Genomic DNA, 18,609 nt, shown 5'->3' on the forward strand with positions numbered 1-18,609 from the left:
GAGTCAGTTCTCCATGAGTCATATTTTAGAAAGGCATCTCTTAGCATAAAGACATTAAAATGCTATATGAGTGTCTAATTAGACAATGCAAAGGCAATAAGTTTAAAAGGTTGATGCCAATAAGTAGCAAAAGCAGTAAAACACTCGGTTTTGACCAACACATTTATTTTCATTTACCAGAACATGAGCCCACATAAAGAGCTATTTAAGGTCAGTGAGAACCAAGCAAGTAATAAGATCAGTGGTTCTCAACCCCATGCTTAGGACACAATAACAAAACAAGGAAGAGATTTATTAGGCCAGTGGCATTTATACGGCAGAGTGGCCTATTTTTCACAAAGATGACCGAACATTGCTTATTGACCCTTCATAAATTCTTTCTATAACACTGTGGCAATACAGCAATACAGCCAACAGCCTGCTCACTGCTTTAACTTCAAGAGCAGTTAATGGTCATTGTATCATTCTCCCTTCTACAATCAGCCACAAGGTCATAACATGGAACGTCCAACTAACAAGGAATACACATTAATTCATCTACTGACTACACTGGAGTCCTAGAAAACACAAAGAATGTATTAAAACCCATCTTATTTGTAAAACACTATTCTTTCATGTGCATGTCACATATGAAAATAAAAGCACCACCTCTTCAAGTAAGAATTAACTCTAAGCCTATTACATGATGCCTGTCTATAATTAATGAGCAATCTACAACCTTTATTACTTAAACACATATACACCTACTAACTTTAAGCAGCCAACCAAATACTCTGAAACAAGTTTGAGCTTGAAGTGGATCTGGGAACATAGTCAAGTGTTATACTTGGCAACAATATTTGCAATATAATATCAGCGGCTCACAACAAAAAAGCAATAAAGTGGTTATTAAAGTACAATGTCCCCAACAAACAGTACTATAATCAATAGCCATTAGCAGAGATAATAACTAAGTAAACAGATATAAAGCCAACAAGAGTATTGCGATATCATAAATAAATGTTCACAGAAAAGCACCCCAGCAGAACCATATTGACAGCTACGCGCACAGAGTTTGCAGTAGTAGATAGTAGTTAGGTAGATGCATATTCTGAGTATGATGCAGAGTGAAATTACATGAACAAAATGATTGCCTTGTAAAACTGATATTTAAATAGTCATAAACTAAGTAAAAGGAGAACAGACAGGGCAGACTTGAAGGTCTGCCATTCATTTGCTAAACTTCCCACAGCTTTTCCAGAATGCACCTAGGCACATCTGCTGGCAAAGAAATGTAATGTAATAAAAAGGTTACATTATATATACGTTGCACATATATAACTCTTGTATCTTTGTCTTTTCGTCCAATGCGAAGATGTAAGATGTAATCAATTCTGTTGTAATGTATCTATGTAATTAGTAGAAATGTGCATACAATACACAAATAAATAAAGTTTGGTTAATGGGCCCAAATAAGGTAAAACAGCTACAGGAAGAAACTTTTTAATTTGGGTTAATCAAGAGTGTAAATTATGAGTTAAACATTTTGGATTTAAAAAGGGAGGAAAAGCAGGACAAAAATGGGATACCTAAGTTTATAAACAGGGCAGAAGCACAAAAAGTGACGTGAATTTGTGCACAAACTACTTTATGTAAATACACTATATGGACAAAAGTATTTGGCCACACTTGTTAATTAGTGAGTTGTTTCAATCAGACCCATTGCCAGAGGTGTAAAAAATCAAGCACCTAGCCTTGCAGTCTCCCTTTGCAAACATTTGTGAAACAAAATGGGTCGTTCTGAAGAGCTCAGTGACTTCAAGCATGGTACTGTGATAGGATGTCACCTTTGCAATAAAACAGTTTGTGAAATTTCATCCCTGTCTGCTGGATATTCCACGGTCAACTGTAAGTGATATTATTAGACAGTGGAAGCAACTCAGCCATGAAGCGGAAGACCACGTAAAATCACGGAGCAGTCAATGACTGCTAAGGCGCACGGTGCGTAAAAGTTGCCAATGCTCTGCAGATTCCATAGCTGAAGAGTTCCAAACTACAGATTACCTACTTCCCCCCAATCTATTCAAGTAGCATATCTGTAGGATTTCATACCCAGGATCATCAATGTTCTCAAAGGGTGTACTACACTAAGCCTGTAAGGAAATAAGAAATTGTATGAGTGTGTAATTACTGTGTGATCTGTAGTTTAATGGGAAAGACACTGTTCTAGCTGGCTAAAATAAATCAATACTGTGCTTTTGCGACTCAATTGTTTTATGAGCACAGTTATTATGTAACTGATTTGTGAGGCCTAGACGGCTATTTAAAATATTGTTAGGGCATTGACTCAGATTATACTACACAATGATCTTAGATAAGAGCTAACAATAACGGAGTGTGTTTTCATTGAATCTAAGCTATTTTTTCTTTATCTGCTTCCTATAACACCCAGACTTAATATAACTGTTGACATATTTAATCTATTTAGCAATAAATAATGATAGTGAACATGTTTAATCTATTACAACTATTATATGCATGCTTGCTTATCTGTTATTGATTATCATTAAAATTACAACAAGTAGTGCAGATCATGTAAGTAAAGAATTTTCTCTCAATAAGACAGCATTTGAACAGTGGCAGAGTAAAATTATCATGTGTTCTTGGTGGCACTCCAGCCAGGTTATGCCATCTCCCAGGGGTGTTCCCCCTCTCTGCCCCTCTTCTGTCGAATGCTCCTGTCACTGGTTGCTCACTAGTGTAGCAAAGTAACCAAAATGTTGAGTGGATCAGTGGCTCTGTCCTTACTCATTTGCATTTCACACTATCAATCACCATGCTACAGTAATCGCAGGAAGAAAAGAACATTTCACCATCAATTACTGCATAGTATCCACTAACCAGAATGGAGGGAGCGGATGGGAGAGGCAAGTTAAGTGCTAGGAGTCCAGCTGGGAGCCTAGTTTCTGCGTCTTTTAGGATACATTTACTTTAGGACATACACAGGGGCATAACAATAAGGCCTGCAGGGGGTGCGGCGGCTAGGGGCTCAGAGATGAGAGGGTTCCTGGAAATGCCCTTCCCAGGCCCCAGCTCCCTCCAAAGTCCTACCCTGCTCTCATAAAGCAGAGTGAAGACCTCTTCTGGAGTGCACATGCTCATAAGAAGCTACTGAAAGCTGATAGGGTAGCCCGGGAGGTGGAAATAGCTTCACAGGCCCCTACCAAAATATATGCAGAAAGCCTTATCTTCCAAATATTTTACAATAGACAGTTTCAGCTTCTCCCCAGATCCATAACATATAAAACATGTCAAGCTCATTTTATCTTTTACCAAGGTACCAACTGAAATATTGGGTTGGAATTGGGAATGTCTGCACTCCCCCCTTCCCCCTACAGATCACTGCGAAAGCTCCAAGTGCCAGGTCAATTTATTATTACATTGTTATTAGGCTGGTGTTCTATCACAGCTTATCACAGCAAAATAAAACTTCCTATCTCCTCTATTTACCAAGAAGATTTCATCTTGCCAGCTAAGTGATAAGTGATACTCAGCTGCCTAGATATACTGTTTGGCAGCGATAAGAATAGACTTACAGATTCGCTATTATTATTATTACTATTATTATAATTTATTTGTTAGGCGCCACAAGGTATCCGCAGCGCCGCACACAGTACTAACAGTAGACTAAACAGGGTGAAACCATACAGAACAATGAACAAAAAGTACCAATACTTCAGAAACTTGGGCTAGTCATATGCAGTAAAGACGGAGCGGAAGAACAAGTATGGAGACAGGAGGGGAGGGGGTCCTGCTCATACGAGCTTACATCCTAAGGGAGGGTAAACAGACCAGGCACAAGAGGAGCCAGTTGAGGCAAGAGGAGAGAAGGGAGGACGAGCAAAGGGAGAGAGATTGGGGTTAAGTAGATGGTTGGTATGCTTTGAGGAAGAGGTGAGTTCTGAGTGCACGTTTGAAGGAGCACAGAGTAGGAGAGAGACGGATGGAACGAGGGAGGTCGTTCCAGAGAAGGGGGCTGCACGGGAAAAGTCTTGGATTCTGGAGTGGGAAGAGGTGATAAGGGTGGAGGAGAGGCGGCGGTCGTTGGCCGAGCGCAGGGAGCAGGCAGGAGTGTGAATGGAGAGGGGGTTAAAGATATAAGGGGCAGTAGAGTTGGAGAGAGCCTTGTAAGTGGTGGTGAGGAGTTTGAAAAGGATTCTGTAGAGGAAGGGAAGGCAGAGAGGGGAGGCAGAGGAGGAGCGGCGTGAGAGGAAGATGAGTCTTGCGGCCGCATAGAGTATAGAGCGGAGGGGGGAGAGACGGGTGTGGGGGAGGATCTGTACACAGCTAGCCAGTTCATGCATGTGCAATATCTTGGGCTTTTAGTTCCACTAATTAAAAACTTTTTTTTAAATAAATAAAAAAAATAAAAAATTATTTCAATATTAGCCACTGTTGAAAATATGGTTTATTTGACTATAAACTCATTTTTTCATTGAATATTTTCTGCTATCACCACCCTGAGATAGCAGAAGAAGGATTGCTGTAGTACATGTTAAAGCTTGTTAAATAGGTTTCCCCATGCTGCTATCACCGGAGCCCTTGATAAATAGGGAGAAGCGCTATCTCTGGCGGAAACATTCTTTCTTTAATAATTAGAGCCCGCCATCTGAAGGATCTTTAGAAAACAGGTTATTTTTCAAGAAAACCTTTACAAAAAGTGTCCCATTTCAAATTACAAGCACATTATAACATTCAATGTACATATATGGCTGTCAAGAGTCTGCTATCTGGCTTTAGGAAGCAAAAGCACAGTACAGTATATGATGGGTATCTGAATAAAAGGAATAAATTGTCATTTTAATATAAAAGGTATAGGAATCATATGAAAGCCTTCCTAGGCATATGACAGGTATTAGAAACGAGTTACATTCCCTGTGTGATAAAAATATGTACATATTAAGCCTCACTTATAGCTCATACTATGCCCAAGCATAAACCCTGCATATTTGCACCTTCTGCACCGAAAACACAATTTACACTATGGGAAGCATGCTGATATAGTACAATCACATACCTGCAAAGTTTTGAATATATCGGAGGAACCCTTATGATTAGTGCCAGTTAGTGAGATTTTTTATACTTGTACATAATCATTGGGCACCCTTGGCCTGAAAATGAATTGTAAATACAAGACCCAAGTCCACCCTACAAAGTCACTATACAGCGTTTGCAAACTGATCATATATTGAATCTATATAGAAAATTATAATGCAAGATGACAGGTTCATTTGCTTGAAATAATTCTTGTTATTTCACACAGGGGTGGATATTTTATTCCAATTTTTAGTGTGATTCTATTCCAAAGACAGATGGCAGTAATTAATAGTTAATGGGCTACTTTGGATTTCATTAAACATATGGGACCTCATTACAGTGGGAATCACTTATACTAAGTCCTAAAAATGCAATTTGATAGGTCTGTTATTGTCTACTCAGAGCCACTGTATTAATCCATGTTTTTTCTCTTCAATTAGGTCCTGTAATATTATAAATAAAATAACATATAATTATTGTGTAGCAGCAAGTTCTACCCAATGCTGTAATTTGTACTGTACAATGTATATTTGTATATACAGAATTGTGTTCCACAGAAATATGCTGAATATTGGATTGACAAACGTTTGAGTGATTGAGGCCACTACGCTCTAGCTATATATGAGGCTCTAGATGCCTAGGGCTTAGAAAGAAAGTGATGAAAATACTGCCATTGCTAGGGTTTACATATTAAGGCTGATTAAAGCAAACAAATAATACAATATATAATAGTAATATAGAAAATGTTTTTATGTCTCTGGTATATAACTTGATCAACCAAAGAAATACAAAAACAATTATAAATATATAACAATAAATGTAATGATGCTGATGTGTTGGGCTTCAGGTTGTGCTTTCCTGTTGACATTAACCGTGGGTTCACTAATCTGACAATTACTTCAGTTACTACACATTCATACAACCTTGGTTCTTTTTTACCACTGGGAATGATTTCATCATTATCCTGTTGTATCTTTACATTGAGTTCCTTTTAAAAATGTTTTTATTTAATGATAACCGCACTTTGCATGTATTCACATATATTCTTTTACTTTGGGCCATTTGACTAAGTTGTATTTTTCATATTATTTTTTTTGCCATTACTGAAATACATAATTGCAAACTTCATTATGATTTAAATGCTTTTTTCACTTTATGGACCTAGTTTATAATTACACTTTGCTGTTGTACCTGTTGTTACCATGTTGGATCATTTTACCTTACATTACCTTATTTACATCTACTTCACATTTTCTTATGGTGGTTTGGTGAGGATTTATTACATGTATTTTCAATTGTTTTTTATATTTTCATTAGATGATCGCGGCTCCCTAACCCCAGGTTGCGGTTCTCAAGGAGGGCTACAAGCAAGATCGAGAGGAGAACCAGGTAACTAGAGCAGGACTGATAGGAAAAACTGGGAAGAGATGTGAGAGTGTCTGGTAGAGCGATGATCTGCAGGTAGATTAGGCACAGAGGTCCGGGGGAGCTGGGAAGCCCCTGGAGTCAGTATCACGAGGAGGTGCGAAAATCTGCTGGTTGGTGTGACACATGTAGTAACACTCTGCTGGAGGATGGAGAAGGATAGCATCTAAAAGCAGGATGCAGGGACTGGTCGTAAAGCCTCTGCAACAGGATAGTGAACTGTAGCATTGGAGAGCAGGGAGCAGAGACAACAGCAGTAACACTCTGCATCAAGAGAACTGTAAGAGAACTGGAGCCGGACTTGAAAACGTCTAGACAGGTGAGGAGACCTGAAGATCTGGCACCCAGGTAAGGAGGCAGGTGCTCTAAATAGACAGGGCTGACAGGCAATCAGCCAATCAAGTGAATGCATGAAGCTTTGAAAAGACCAGGTGTGCTCAGTTCAGACCGGCAAGATGACACCTGCCAGCACGAGCCGCAGGGGACCCAATAAGAAGAGGAGAGCGGGTGCAAGAGGTAGATGGGAGCGCCGGACCCCGACTGAGTGGCAGCGAGTCCAGGGCCTGACAGGTGCAGAGATCCAGCAATTCAATCTACGAGCTCCACTTTTACTTCACCTTGCTTCAGAATATTATTCACACTGTACCTGTAAATAAGCATAATGTGGTATTTATACTCTATGAATGGAGCTGGAACAACTTAAGTCATTCCATTTGGGTGTGGGGTGTGGATGGGGTAGGAATTAGTGCAATTCAGGACGAATCCTGCAGGGGAAATGCGCAAAAGTTTGTGGCCAAATACAGAATGAGGCAAGTATGTTGTTCAAGGTTTGAAAACATTTGCTCATCTCTACCAGTATGTTTCAGCACGCACAAATGTCAGCAAAATATATATCAAAACTTGCTTAAAAAGGACAAATGAGCCATAAATGCAGCTATTTCATGAAAAGCGGAAAGATCAGTAAAATATATCTTGTCGGTAGCCAATAGGATCAACAGATAATTTTGTTGTGTTTAGTAACAATCCTCAAATATGTAACGGACATATATGGTAGTACGAAGATCAGTAGAGGTCGCTTTTTCATTGTATAGTGGTTACCGTTCGCGCAGCACCTTGGCAGCTCTTGTCTCTTGTGTGCAGGGAACCACTTTCACATATGAAACATTGTATGGGTCAAAAGTCTTCATGTGCAACTGTCCTAACTGTAAAGTGTAATTATACTCATAATCGAAAACACAAATGATTATTGGAATACCTTACACTTATTATCTTCCTTTATTTATTTATTTAACTTCAACAGATTCCACAGTGCTATATAATTAGAGAATGCTTATCCATTCACATCAGTCCATCTCTTTTACAATCTAAATGCCCTAGCACAGGCACACACACAAGACAAAATTAGTAAGAAGAAAATTAAACTACCACTATGTCCCATCGGGTGAAGTTCAGTGGGACATAAAGGAGAGAAGAAGAACTGGAGCTGACAGGCATAAAGCAGAGATAAGAAACTGACAGAATATCAAGCAGAGGGGAGCTGCAGGTAAAGGCTCAGCGGGCATCATTGAGCCCTCTGACAGCCGGTTGAGCATTACTTGGCTATACACCCTTTGTAAATAGAACTTATATCATTTCTTATGTAGACACTTTGTAAACCCAATTGTTTACACTGTCTAGTTTCAGTTTTTGATAAATAGAACTTATGTCATTGGGTATCCTTCGGGTGCTCCGGTTTCCATTCCACAATCCAAAAAAACATACTAGTAGGTTAATTGGCTGCTATCAGTGTGTGTGTTAGGAAATTTAGAGTGTAAGCTCCAATGGGGGAGGGACTGATGTGAATGAGTTCTCTGTACAGCACTGTGGAATTAGTGGCGCTATATAAATAAATGGTGATGATGATGATGTCATTATTTGCTTTGAAAACGCTTTCAATGTTATTGCTGGTCTGCACATGCTTATACTTGGGAAATAATATCTAGATGCAGTTGTTTCCCCAGAGATTAATTAGATGAAAGACATTAAGAATGGTCATCCATGCTGAAGAAAAAGGTTAGGGAGTCATGTCTTTGACATATGTACTGGTTTGACTTAAATAGTTTTAACTAATAATGTTATAATCTAATTTTCCGAGAAGCGAGAGGAGCCCATCTTAATGTCTGATTCACCAGAGAAATTGAATGGATTCACATCTGTTTAGTATTACCAGTACTGTCACATATCCACACTATTTTATTACAGGGCTTATCAGTGATAAACTGTCCAGAGAATGTTACAGTGTATCTCAAACTGCACAGCAAGTACTACTTGGTAATAAATTGTGGAATTTTGATATTGGGAATCTGGAATCTATGTCACCAGGGACAAATATGAAAAGAATTCTCAGTGCAAAAATAGAAAATAAATGGAACAATTGTGTCCTAAAACAATACAGAATTGTAATTTACGAACAGTATACAAATTAACCTGTATTGGAATAAACAGAAAACTTCATGTAAGCTCAAAACTTCCAATTACACAAGTGATAGATCTGTTTTTAAGGCACTGTTTTATATGTATCATGATAAAGTTTAAAAAGGTGATGAGAATGTATATTTAGTAGCAATCAGTGGTTAAAGTAGAAATTTAGAAGTGGCTGTATGGTAAATGCAATGGGAATGGAAGCGAATGGAAATTGATAGTTTTACTATCAAAACAGTAGAAGAATAGGCTGTATGGGATACCTCCATTAACTGGCCCACTGGTAGCAATGAAGATTAAAGCAGCAATTATATACATTTGATTGTTGGAAAGATAATTCACAATTTCACTACAGCTAGTATAAGTTGTCCTCTTTACCATTTGTTATCATTATGACCTACTTCAGAAATATATTCCTTAAACGGATGGTTCTGACTAATACGTTAAGGGAAATATTTGTGAATATTCCCCCATCATGGCAATAAGTATTCTTTTTTTATTGCTGCAATAAGTTACTTATTGCCCACATTTCTAAAATAAATAAATAAATCGCCTAGGTAGCTAAGAGTTACTCAGTTTCCCCGGCGATATTGGCTGGGAACAGTAATAGTAATGTACTGCCTTGCAGGGCCAGCCTCCGTTGTTCTGAGCTTGTGTGAGCCAGCTTGCTGGTTTATGCATGAGCCAAGGAACTGAAAGCCCAATCTATTCTGACAGCTGACTGCACTATGCTCACTCCCAGGCCAGCTTCTTCTACATGTCACAGCTCAAATGCTGTGTGTGGGCTGGAGGAAGTCTGCCAGTGAGAGAGCAGAGCATGCAGGATAAAACGCTCTTTCCCTGGGTGCATGAGGCCTTATGTATTATATCATAAAAAAAACACACCAGAGCACCTGATGATCAGCTCACTTTAAAAAAAATATGGAATGAGGATGCCTGTCACTTAGTAGACTAAAAAAAGATACAAAGCACCCAAACTGGTCAGAGGTCATTACCCCATGCTATTTATTTATGGATGTAATTAGGTGAACACATCACTATGAGATCATTTTATGAGGCCAAGTGAATTTCTGAATTGGTCACATACAGTCTTAATACAGCTACACTCACTGCATTTTTTACAATTTAGAAAACTAACAACAAAATATTTAACTTTGGATTAGGGATATACCATATATTTATAAAACACATTGTTTTAATAGGTGATCCTCATATATAGGTGCAGCACTTATTCTACAGGCTTGTACCTAACTATCCTGCTCCAAGACAGCAACTGAAAAGGTGCCCCTTCTCACTAATATTTACACAATTAGACATTTGTATTAGTGTATGGTGCATTGTAACTTTATTCCTTTTTAGATGCACCAAATAGACAGAAAACATTAATTTTACAGCAAAAAATATTTCCTTTTTCAATCAGTTCCCTACACTTTACTGCCCCCCAAAGCTGCTGTCTGAGATTTCTTGTGAGCAGCTCACAACCAATGAAAGTTCCACTGCATAGAAAGGAAGAATTGCAACAACTTTAATGCCTAATTAAAAAGCGGTTCCCAAGTGTGCACCGAGGCTCCCAGAGGTGCTGCGGCGCTGTCACAGGGCTGCCGCGGCCCGGAAGAGAAAAAACAAACAAAAAAAAACAACTTATCAATCCGGCGGCACCCAGGACCCATCATCGTCCTGCCTCCTCGCTTCTCACTGAATGTTGGGCGTGACATCATCACGCCCGACATTCGGCGACAAGCGGCAGGAGAGAGGAGGATGCTGGGTCCCGGGTGCCGCCGTTTTGGTAAGTTTTTTTTTGTTGCTGTTGTTTTTTTCCTCTTCCTGGCCCCCGGAATGCAGAGGGGACAGAGTGAGGGGATGCATAGTGAGAGGATGCACAGGGGGCAGATTGAGTGGATGCAGAGGGGGCAGAGTAAGTGGATATGAAGGAGGGCACAGAGTGTGTGGATATGAAGGAGGGCACAGAGTGTGTGGATATGAAGGAGGGCATAGAGTGTGTGGAGATGAAGGAGGGCACAGAGTATGTGGATATGAAGGAGGGCACAGAGTGTGTGGATATGAAGGAGGGCACAGAGTATGTGGAGATGAAGGAGGGCACAGAGTGTGTGGAGATGAAAGAGGGCAAAGAGTATGTGGAGATGAAGGAGGGCACAGAGTGTGTGGATCTGAAGGAGGGCACAGAGTGTGTGGATCTGAAGGCGGGCACAGAGTGTATGGAGATAAAGGAGGGCACAGAGTATGTGGAGATGAAGGAGGGCACAGATTGTGTGGATCTGAAGGAGGGCACAGAGTGTGTGGATCTGAAGGAGGGCACAGAGTGTGTGGAGATGAAGGAGGGCACAGAGTGTGTGGAGATGAAGGAGGGCACAGAGTATGTGGAGATTAAGTAGGGCACAGTTTGTGTGGAGATGAAGGAGGGCACAGTGTGTGGATGAAGGGGCACAGTGTGAGTTAGCTGTAAATTATTCTTTGACAGAAATATAATTAAAAAAAAATATATAAAAATATTATTTTCCCTTGGATTTATGTGTATTATTTTTGCATACAACTAAATAAGTATTTCTGTCCTGACCTAAATACTTATTATGTTTTTTTGACCCAACTACTGAGTATATTAAGTAGATAAAATTGAATTAAAATATGAGCACTCATCTGTGAAATGCACGTGCACATTTAATTTTACCTTGCACATCATCTCAGAATAGGTACGTGTGGATTGTATACCCAATAATAGTACTTATTCATATTTACAGTACATGCAACTTTAGACAACAGGAGCACTGCATGGTTAATTTAAGCTATATAATAAAAAATAAAAGAGTATTTTTAAGGAAATAAATCAAGCTGAAGTGCACAACCAATAGCCAAGCAATTTCCATACAGGCAGGCAAAGGATTCACTGATATCATGGTAAGAAAATATCACAATAAACCAAATGGGAGATAGCTCTGAAAACTGCTCTACAGGAAGCAGTGTATAATAGGTGAATTCCTCCTCCTCATTAAATGTAACTTTTAATAGTTAATAGATTGGTTGCTATGGGCAACATCTCCACTTTTTCAAACCCACAGTTTAGTAAATCTAGCCCAAAGTCTTTTGCGCTCTGTTAAACTGCACTGCTTAGTTGTAATAAACTTCATCTGTGAATATGTTAAAAGTTCTATAAAATATTTGGACAGGGACAGCCATAGGAACAGCTTATTGGCTTTATAAGAACACTCAAAGTTTCTACACCAGGAATAAACTGCTATGGCAGGCTGGCATTATCAGGATACAAGGTCTAATACTCTCTGCACAAAATGGGCTGTTATAGCCAAAGTACAAGGAAGAAGGCTCATCTGAAGATTGCAAAAACTGGCATGTGTGTACAGTAAAATTATATGTCAAGAGAAGATTATCCTGCCTCTGTGACACTATTTACCTTCACAGTTCTGGTATCATCGTTAATGGTAACTTTAGCTTAGTACAAGCAAACACATTGTTTTAGAAGAAAAAATGTTTTAAATCATGGAAACTAGAAACATAGCTAACACTAACACTGGCCAATGACGTAAGATGGTTCAGAGTAAACAAAACAGAGCACCTGCTATATGTAAACTTCCCAAACAAAGGCTCACACTTACTGGCTTTCAGGCTGGTCCTGTGTTTAGATTACTCTAGCTGCAAAGTTTGGAATAAATTAGCTATATGCAATTTTTTTCTCTTACAGGATCTTAACCCTATTACCCTGTACACCTTCTCTCTTACACCATTATCCTACACTTTGATATTATGGTGTAAATGCATTGAATGCCTTCCTACCCTTGATTTTCATGTCTGCATTTATATTTTATACCTTGTATTTGTCAGGTTTATGTGTCCCCTGTTTTCCCCACTATACTGTGCTGTGGAGCACTTTGACACCTTACTAATTATCAATAACAATAGTAATAATATATTTCAATAGTGACATCCACTTTGAAAATACTATGGAACACATCAGTGTTCAGATAACATGAATGAGTTCCTGTAGTTCATGAACAAAAGTAGGTCTGCTCTGCACAAGATCACCTAAAACAATCCAGTCTAACTAATTGATTAAATGCAGAAGACAACCTAATCAGCACTGTTAACCACCCTATAGAGATAACTATTTTTTCAAGACTTATTTTACAGTCTAGACTCTAGAGTGTAATCATTTTCTGGCAAGCCAACTTGGCAATACACAAGTTCTACAGAAGTAGAGATCTAGAGATGTCAATATGCAGTTGTATTTCATCAAATGTCAGGTGCACAGAAAAAGTAAAAGGGCAATTCATTTTAAAATAGAAACAGGTCAAGCATATGCTGCTGTATACCTTGATAAAAGTATGATTCATGTGATTGCTGTACACTTAAACATCACTTTTTTAAGTACAATTAATATGTAAGTTAACTGCATGTAAATATATAATAAGTAAACTATAAACAAGTAATAATATATAAGCAACAATATATAAGTAAACTAGTATGTGCTTTGGCAACAAGATAATTATTCTATTTAAAATACAAGAGGAGCATGGTTTTGGACTGGTTTCTATTGCATTAAAAAGCTCCACTTTTGGACATCTAACAAGTTAGAGAGTTACCTGCAACCTATAAGATGGGTTCCGTCCCCTGTATGATGGAGGCTGTCCCTATTTCTGCTCTGCAAAGACTCTTATGGGAGTATCTTTATCAAGCTGAGAGTTTCTGGTGGGTTTGAAAAGTGGAGATGTTGCCTATAGTAACCAATCAGATTCTAGTTATCATTTATTTAGTACATTCGACAAAATCTAGAATCTCATTGGTTGCTATAGGCAACATCTCCACTTTTTAAACCCGCCATCAGCAGTACATACTATAAATATGTACCTCAAGCTGCCCCGTGATAACTATTTTTTTTTACTTTTTACCTCACATCCACCAGGCATGGGGGGGAACCACATTTTTTTTTTGCAGGCCAATCCCTCTAGGAAATTCAGAACTATGCTGACTGGCATAGGGCTGGTTGGTATTATAGCAGAGGCATCCCAAGCTGTAGGGTTTCCCTACTATTGTGCTACCAGCTCTGGCTGGCATAGCCTAGTTGTGGCCATTTTAGAAGGACTCCATGATTTTGCCAATACCAGCCTAGGCTTGGAAAGACTAAGATTTAGAAATGTAATTGTCCTTTTCCAATCCTTTCCATGGTCAAACATGATTAGCATTTTTAAAGTAAAAGTATACAGAGAACTTATAAAATGTGTACCCTGCCCAGACACATAGTAGAGATATATCATAAAGCACAAAACAGTCAAGGATCAATGCAAAATTCTCTTTGATAGCTCTGTAAGTCTTGATTGGTCGCCTAGATTTCCACCAAAGAACATAGGATTATAGAGGAAGATGGCAGTGTTTGGGGCAGAGAAGCTTACACTGGTTGATGAGAGTTGTTGGGCAGATTGAGCATGTTCTGTGGAAAGTATAGAGTAGGTGTGCCATTGGACCTAGTTTTAAAGACCAGTACAACCATGAGATTTCACACAGCCATTGTATGGACTAACCAATATTATTCTTAAGACTGCAGCACATCAACTGAGTAGGAACCAGTGAAATGTCACTCAGTGATGTCACTGGTACCTATTTAATTGCTAGTTTGCATTCTTGAAATCACTGAGCCTCTGTGTCTAGGCAATCAATACACTATAAAAAAAACACACTGTGCTCTATTTATAAAAACATAGGATAACGCACCAATGCTTCAAGCTCTTCGTGTGACTGTTTCTCTTCAGCTTCCAACATCTGAGTATGCTGCAAGTAAAAGAGAAATACAAGCTTTTAGCATTTAACATAGGCTGATTAGTATGAAGATACAAACATTCCATATCTATTATGTCCATCTTTCATTACATAAAAGAAATATGTATATAGAAAAGACTCAATATTACATATAAATATTTAGGCTTAAGTCTAAGAAAATATTTTTTTAGTCATATTAAAAGGCATAAAAAACAACATAATCAATTAGAAAATACACTAAGCAGTGATTTACACAATCAAAAAACAATAATATATAAAGAAGTATTGGGAACAACCATTGCGTACTATCATTTCATCTGAATATTGGTAAAACAAACAATGCAGTAGAAATAAGTTATCTCAATAAGTAAACTCACATAGATGGCTGAGTAACATATGCCAATATTTTTTAATAGAATAAAAGGACTGGAATGGGGGGTTATCAGGTGGGGAACTGGAGGCGAATATGAAGGGAAAGAGAAGGGAGGGAAACCTGGGAAGGAACGTGTAATCCACTCTGAGGCTGCTAACTATGTCCTATAATATTATATGAAAATATGATTCCACATTTGATTAATACAAATTAGAAGGAAGGAATTGTAGGGTTATTGAAGGAAACCCAAGAGGAGATATTCAAAGTACTAGTCATGTATTCTATCTGATGTTTGCCAAATACATTTTATAACCAGGAAAGCGAAGGAGGATGTGGGTTCCTCCATGCTGATCAGCGGAGTAACAGAGCTGTAAATGGCCTAATGAGACGGTTTTTAATGTTTTGGAACCTCTGAAATGGGCAACAAAAGGAGCTGTAATTTAGGAAAACTCCACTAAACATGAAGAAAGGAGCCCTTCTACCGACAGCTTCACCAGCAGCGGTCAAACACATCTGGGAACATGTTACGCGATTTGCTTGGAACATACCATCTTAAAAGTAACGCATAGTGATTGAGAGATACTGAGGCTTTCCCAGAGAGCAGGTTCAGTTAAACACCATGATGCTTAATGGGCAACATCACAGAATGTCTCACTAAACTTGCTATGCTGCTGTTGGCAATAGTAGCAGCAGAAGCATTGCCCTGTAGAGAGTCGCGCTGCACTGATAATAATGACCAATATTAATTTCTACTAACTTATTTTTGGGTGGATTTTCAATTTAATAAAATTTAAATAAACATTAATTATATTAGACGTACATAAATTTAGATTTATAGTCAGGAGATCATAAAGATAAGGGCTATGGAATCTGCTGGGGCTCTATAAATTTAATGAAGATTTGGAAAAATTTGTTCCAATGAGATTTAAAATATATAATGAACAGGGTTGTCAATGATAATCAAACTAGACTACATCTGTGTGCACAACAGCAGAGCCTCTGTTCAGTCGATTAACCAATTGCATAACCAGATCCTCTGCTACAGCATCTCATGATGTTCACGTATTTTTGTCAATAGTTTACTTGGTGCCCCAGACCAGTGAACTTCAGGCTTTGGCTGTATTACATACTTCACAGCTTCTGCTGTATTGATAACATCACAAATGGAAACTCTTATTAGTATTTGATGAAATGTTATTTTCTAAAGAGCTAGCTCATTGTTTCTGACCTTACAAGGTTATACTAATTTAGAGCAAGTAAATTAGGAAACATTCCAGACATACTGTGTAGGTCAGAGATTTATGCTCAGATATATAGGCCATGGTTCAGACAATCAATCTTTCATGGTTTCACATCTAGCATTCTCTATGAAAAGTTCCATTGTAGACAAAGTAGACCAAATCCAATAGTTATATACTGATGAACAATAGGAGATGTGGCACATGGTTCCATTCACCACTTGCCATGCTGTTCGCTTTGCAGCTACTCAAAACATGAAAGACATCCTATTCCATCTATTGTAACCATGGGCATTAACAAGCAACACTAGTTAAAAGGCTAGACAAGACCTTGTATTTGGCCCTCGCTTTAACAGGGCGTTAGACACATCACAAAGCTTCCCTGCAGGATAGTGTACTATGTACTAAATGAGTGCTGTAAACAGAGAATTGTCACAGCCTGGTTCCAGCAGGTGGGCGAAGACCAAACTGCCAGCAGTTGGGCAAACAACGATTTGCCAACATATTGATCAACCATTTTTTTTTTATTTGGGACCCCTAGTATCTCTTTGCCATTGTTCTGGGACCCCAAAAGGGGTCAATAGAGTGATTTGCCCATAAGACAACCAAGGAGCCCCAAAAACAAATTTTGGGATCCCAATTGAAACTCCAACCCACAGATTGGGCACCTCTTTAATCAACCCTCTTTAAAAGGTGGCTCAGGCTGCACTGAAATCTAGCCTGCCATTTGTACATGGCAGATAGACTTGTAGTGGTTTGGGATTTATTATAGCAGCAGACAGATTCAGCAATGCTACACATAAAAAAATACTATTTCCAATAAAAGTAATACATATATAATTCAGGTACCTGTGAGGGTGGTAAAGATGTCAATACTGTAGCTCATAGCAGTGTACAAGCATTATTTTGGAATGTGCCAGGTCTTGCTGGACTGTATTAATTATAACAAGAGTCCCATGAAATTCATGCTATGGAGCCCAGTAATTTCTTTTTATGCCCCTTCCTATTATAAACCATAATTTAAATTTCTATCATTTAATTCCTCAATTGTTTATCAATGAAGGGGTAATTAAGAAATGAAACTGATGGACAGACAATGTTTTATATGTCTGCCTGTTCTTTGATTCATGAGTCAACAATTTCCCACATGTGATATGGACACCTTCATTTCATAATATAAAATGTGTAAAGCTATTTGCCCGATTTTAAAAGCAAACTTTCACCTCCCTGCAATGTCCCGCCACCATTCTGTCATACGGAAAAGGGGTGGGCCTGTAATATTTTAATGGTAATACCTCTAAAACTGAATTTATTTATTTTTACTGAAAGAAATAGCATAAAGCAATGCTTTTTATGTTAAATGAACTGAGACGGGTATTAAAAGCCCCTGCGTTTTTAACACATAGCCTCAGAGGTGTGTGCCAGAGGTAAGGAAACGTTGCTATAAATTATAATTACAATAACTTCTTTATTTAGAGTTTGCATGAGAATCATTAGCAGGAAGCAGGACGAAAACAGCCTTAGGTATGGCAAATATTTATTTTTGCAATACTGATTAAATCTTGTATCCTCATCTTAGCACAAAATTGGCATGACTGCCTTATTAATAGCAAGATTTTTTGTTTACTCCTCTTGACATCCTGGTGTTCTTAATTTGAGGAACACTAGCCAAGTTTTGCAGGCTAAGCTTTTTAAACAAATAATGGTTGCAAAACTTACCTGGTTCTTGCTTTCTATAGACTTGCTGCATAATGTGATTGGTGACGGCTTGATTTGGAGTTCTTGCAGTTGCCCTTCTAAAAAGGCCACATGTGCTCTTAATTCAAGATTTACATCTTTGAAGCCTACAAGCTAAAACGAAAAGAACAACAAAACTATATTAACCTGGGCATGTTTCATACACATGTGTCTGCATGGCAATAGTGCCTGTGTCTAATATTTACATTCTATAAAGTAAACCTGCCACACAAATTCCCAAGTTTCACACATACTTACATATAACATACTTCTAAAACACTTACCTACATTTTCATGTTCCCCTCCAGGAAAGCCCAGGGGGGAGGTGGGGTCTGATGATGGCAGGGCATGGCAATTGGCATCATTTTGGCCCTGCCCCCATGAAAGTGTCATTTGACCGCGAAGGAGTGGAGGGGCAAAATTACATGATTCACCAAGAATCGCGTTCACTAAGAAGTAGCCAGAATGCAGGAAAAGGGCCTGTTCTCCCGGGAGACCTACCCCGAATTTGGAGTCTCT

At 38.6% G+C, this 18,609-nt stretch overlaps 1 protein-coding gene across 1 annotated transcript in view; it reads right to left on the reverse strand.

The window, feature by feature from the left end:
- CCDC192 (coiled-coil domain containing 192) overlaps positions 1–18,609 on the reverse strand; it is a 116,250-nt gene that overhangs the window by 38,193 nt on the left and 59,448 nt on the right. Inside the window, exons 4-5 of the mRNA XM_075192967.1 lie at positions 18,073–18,204; positions 14,698–14,754 (exon numbers count right to left, since the gene is read on the reverse strand). Coding sequence (XP_075049068.1) covers positions 14,698–14,754; positions 18,073–18,204 — 189 coding nt within the window. The remainder of the gene's footprint in view (positions 1–14,697; positions 14,755–18,072; positions 18,205–18,609) is intronic.

This window comes from Mixophyes fleayi, chromosome 1, assembly GCF_038048845.1.
Source record: "Mixophyes fleayi isolate aMixFle1 chromosome 1, aMixFle1.hap1, whole genome shotgun sequence".
Lineage (NCBI taxonomy): Eukaryota > Metazoa > Chordata > Amphibia > Anura > Limnodynastidae > Mixophyes > Mixophyes fleayi.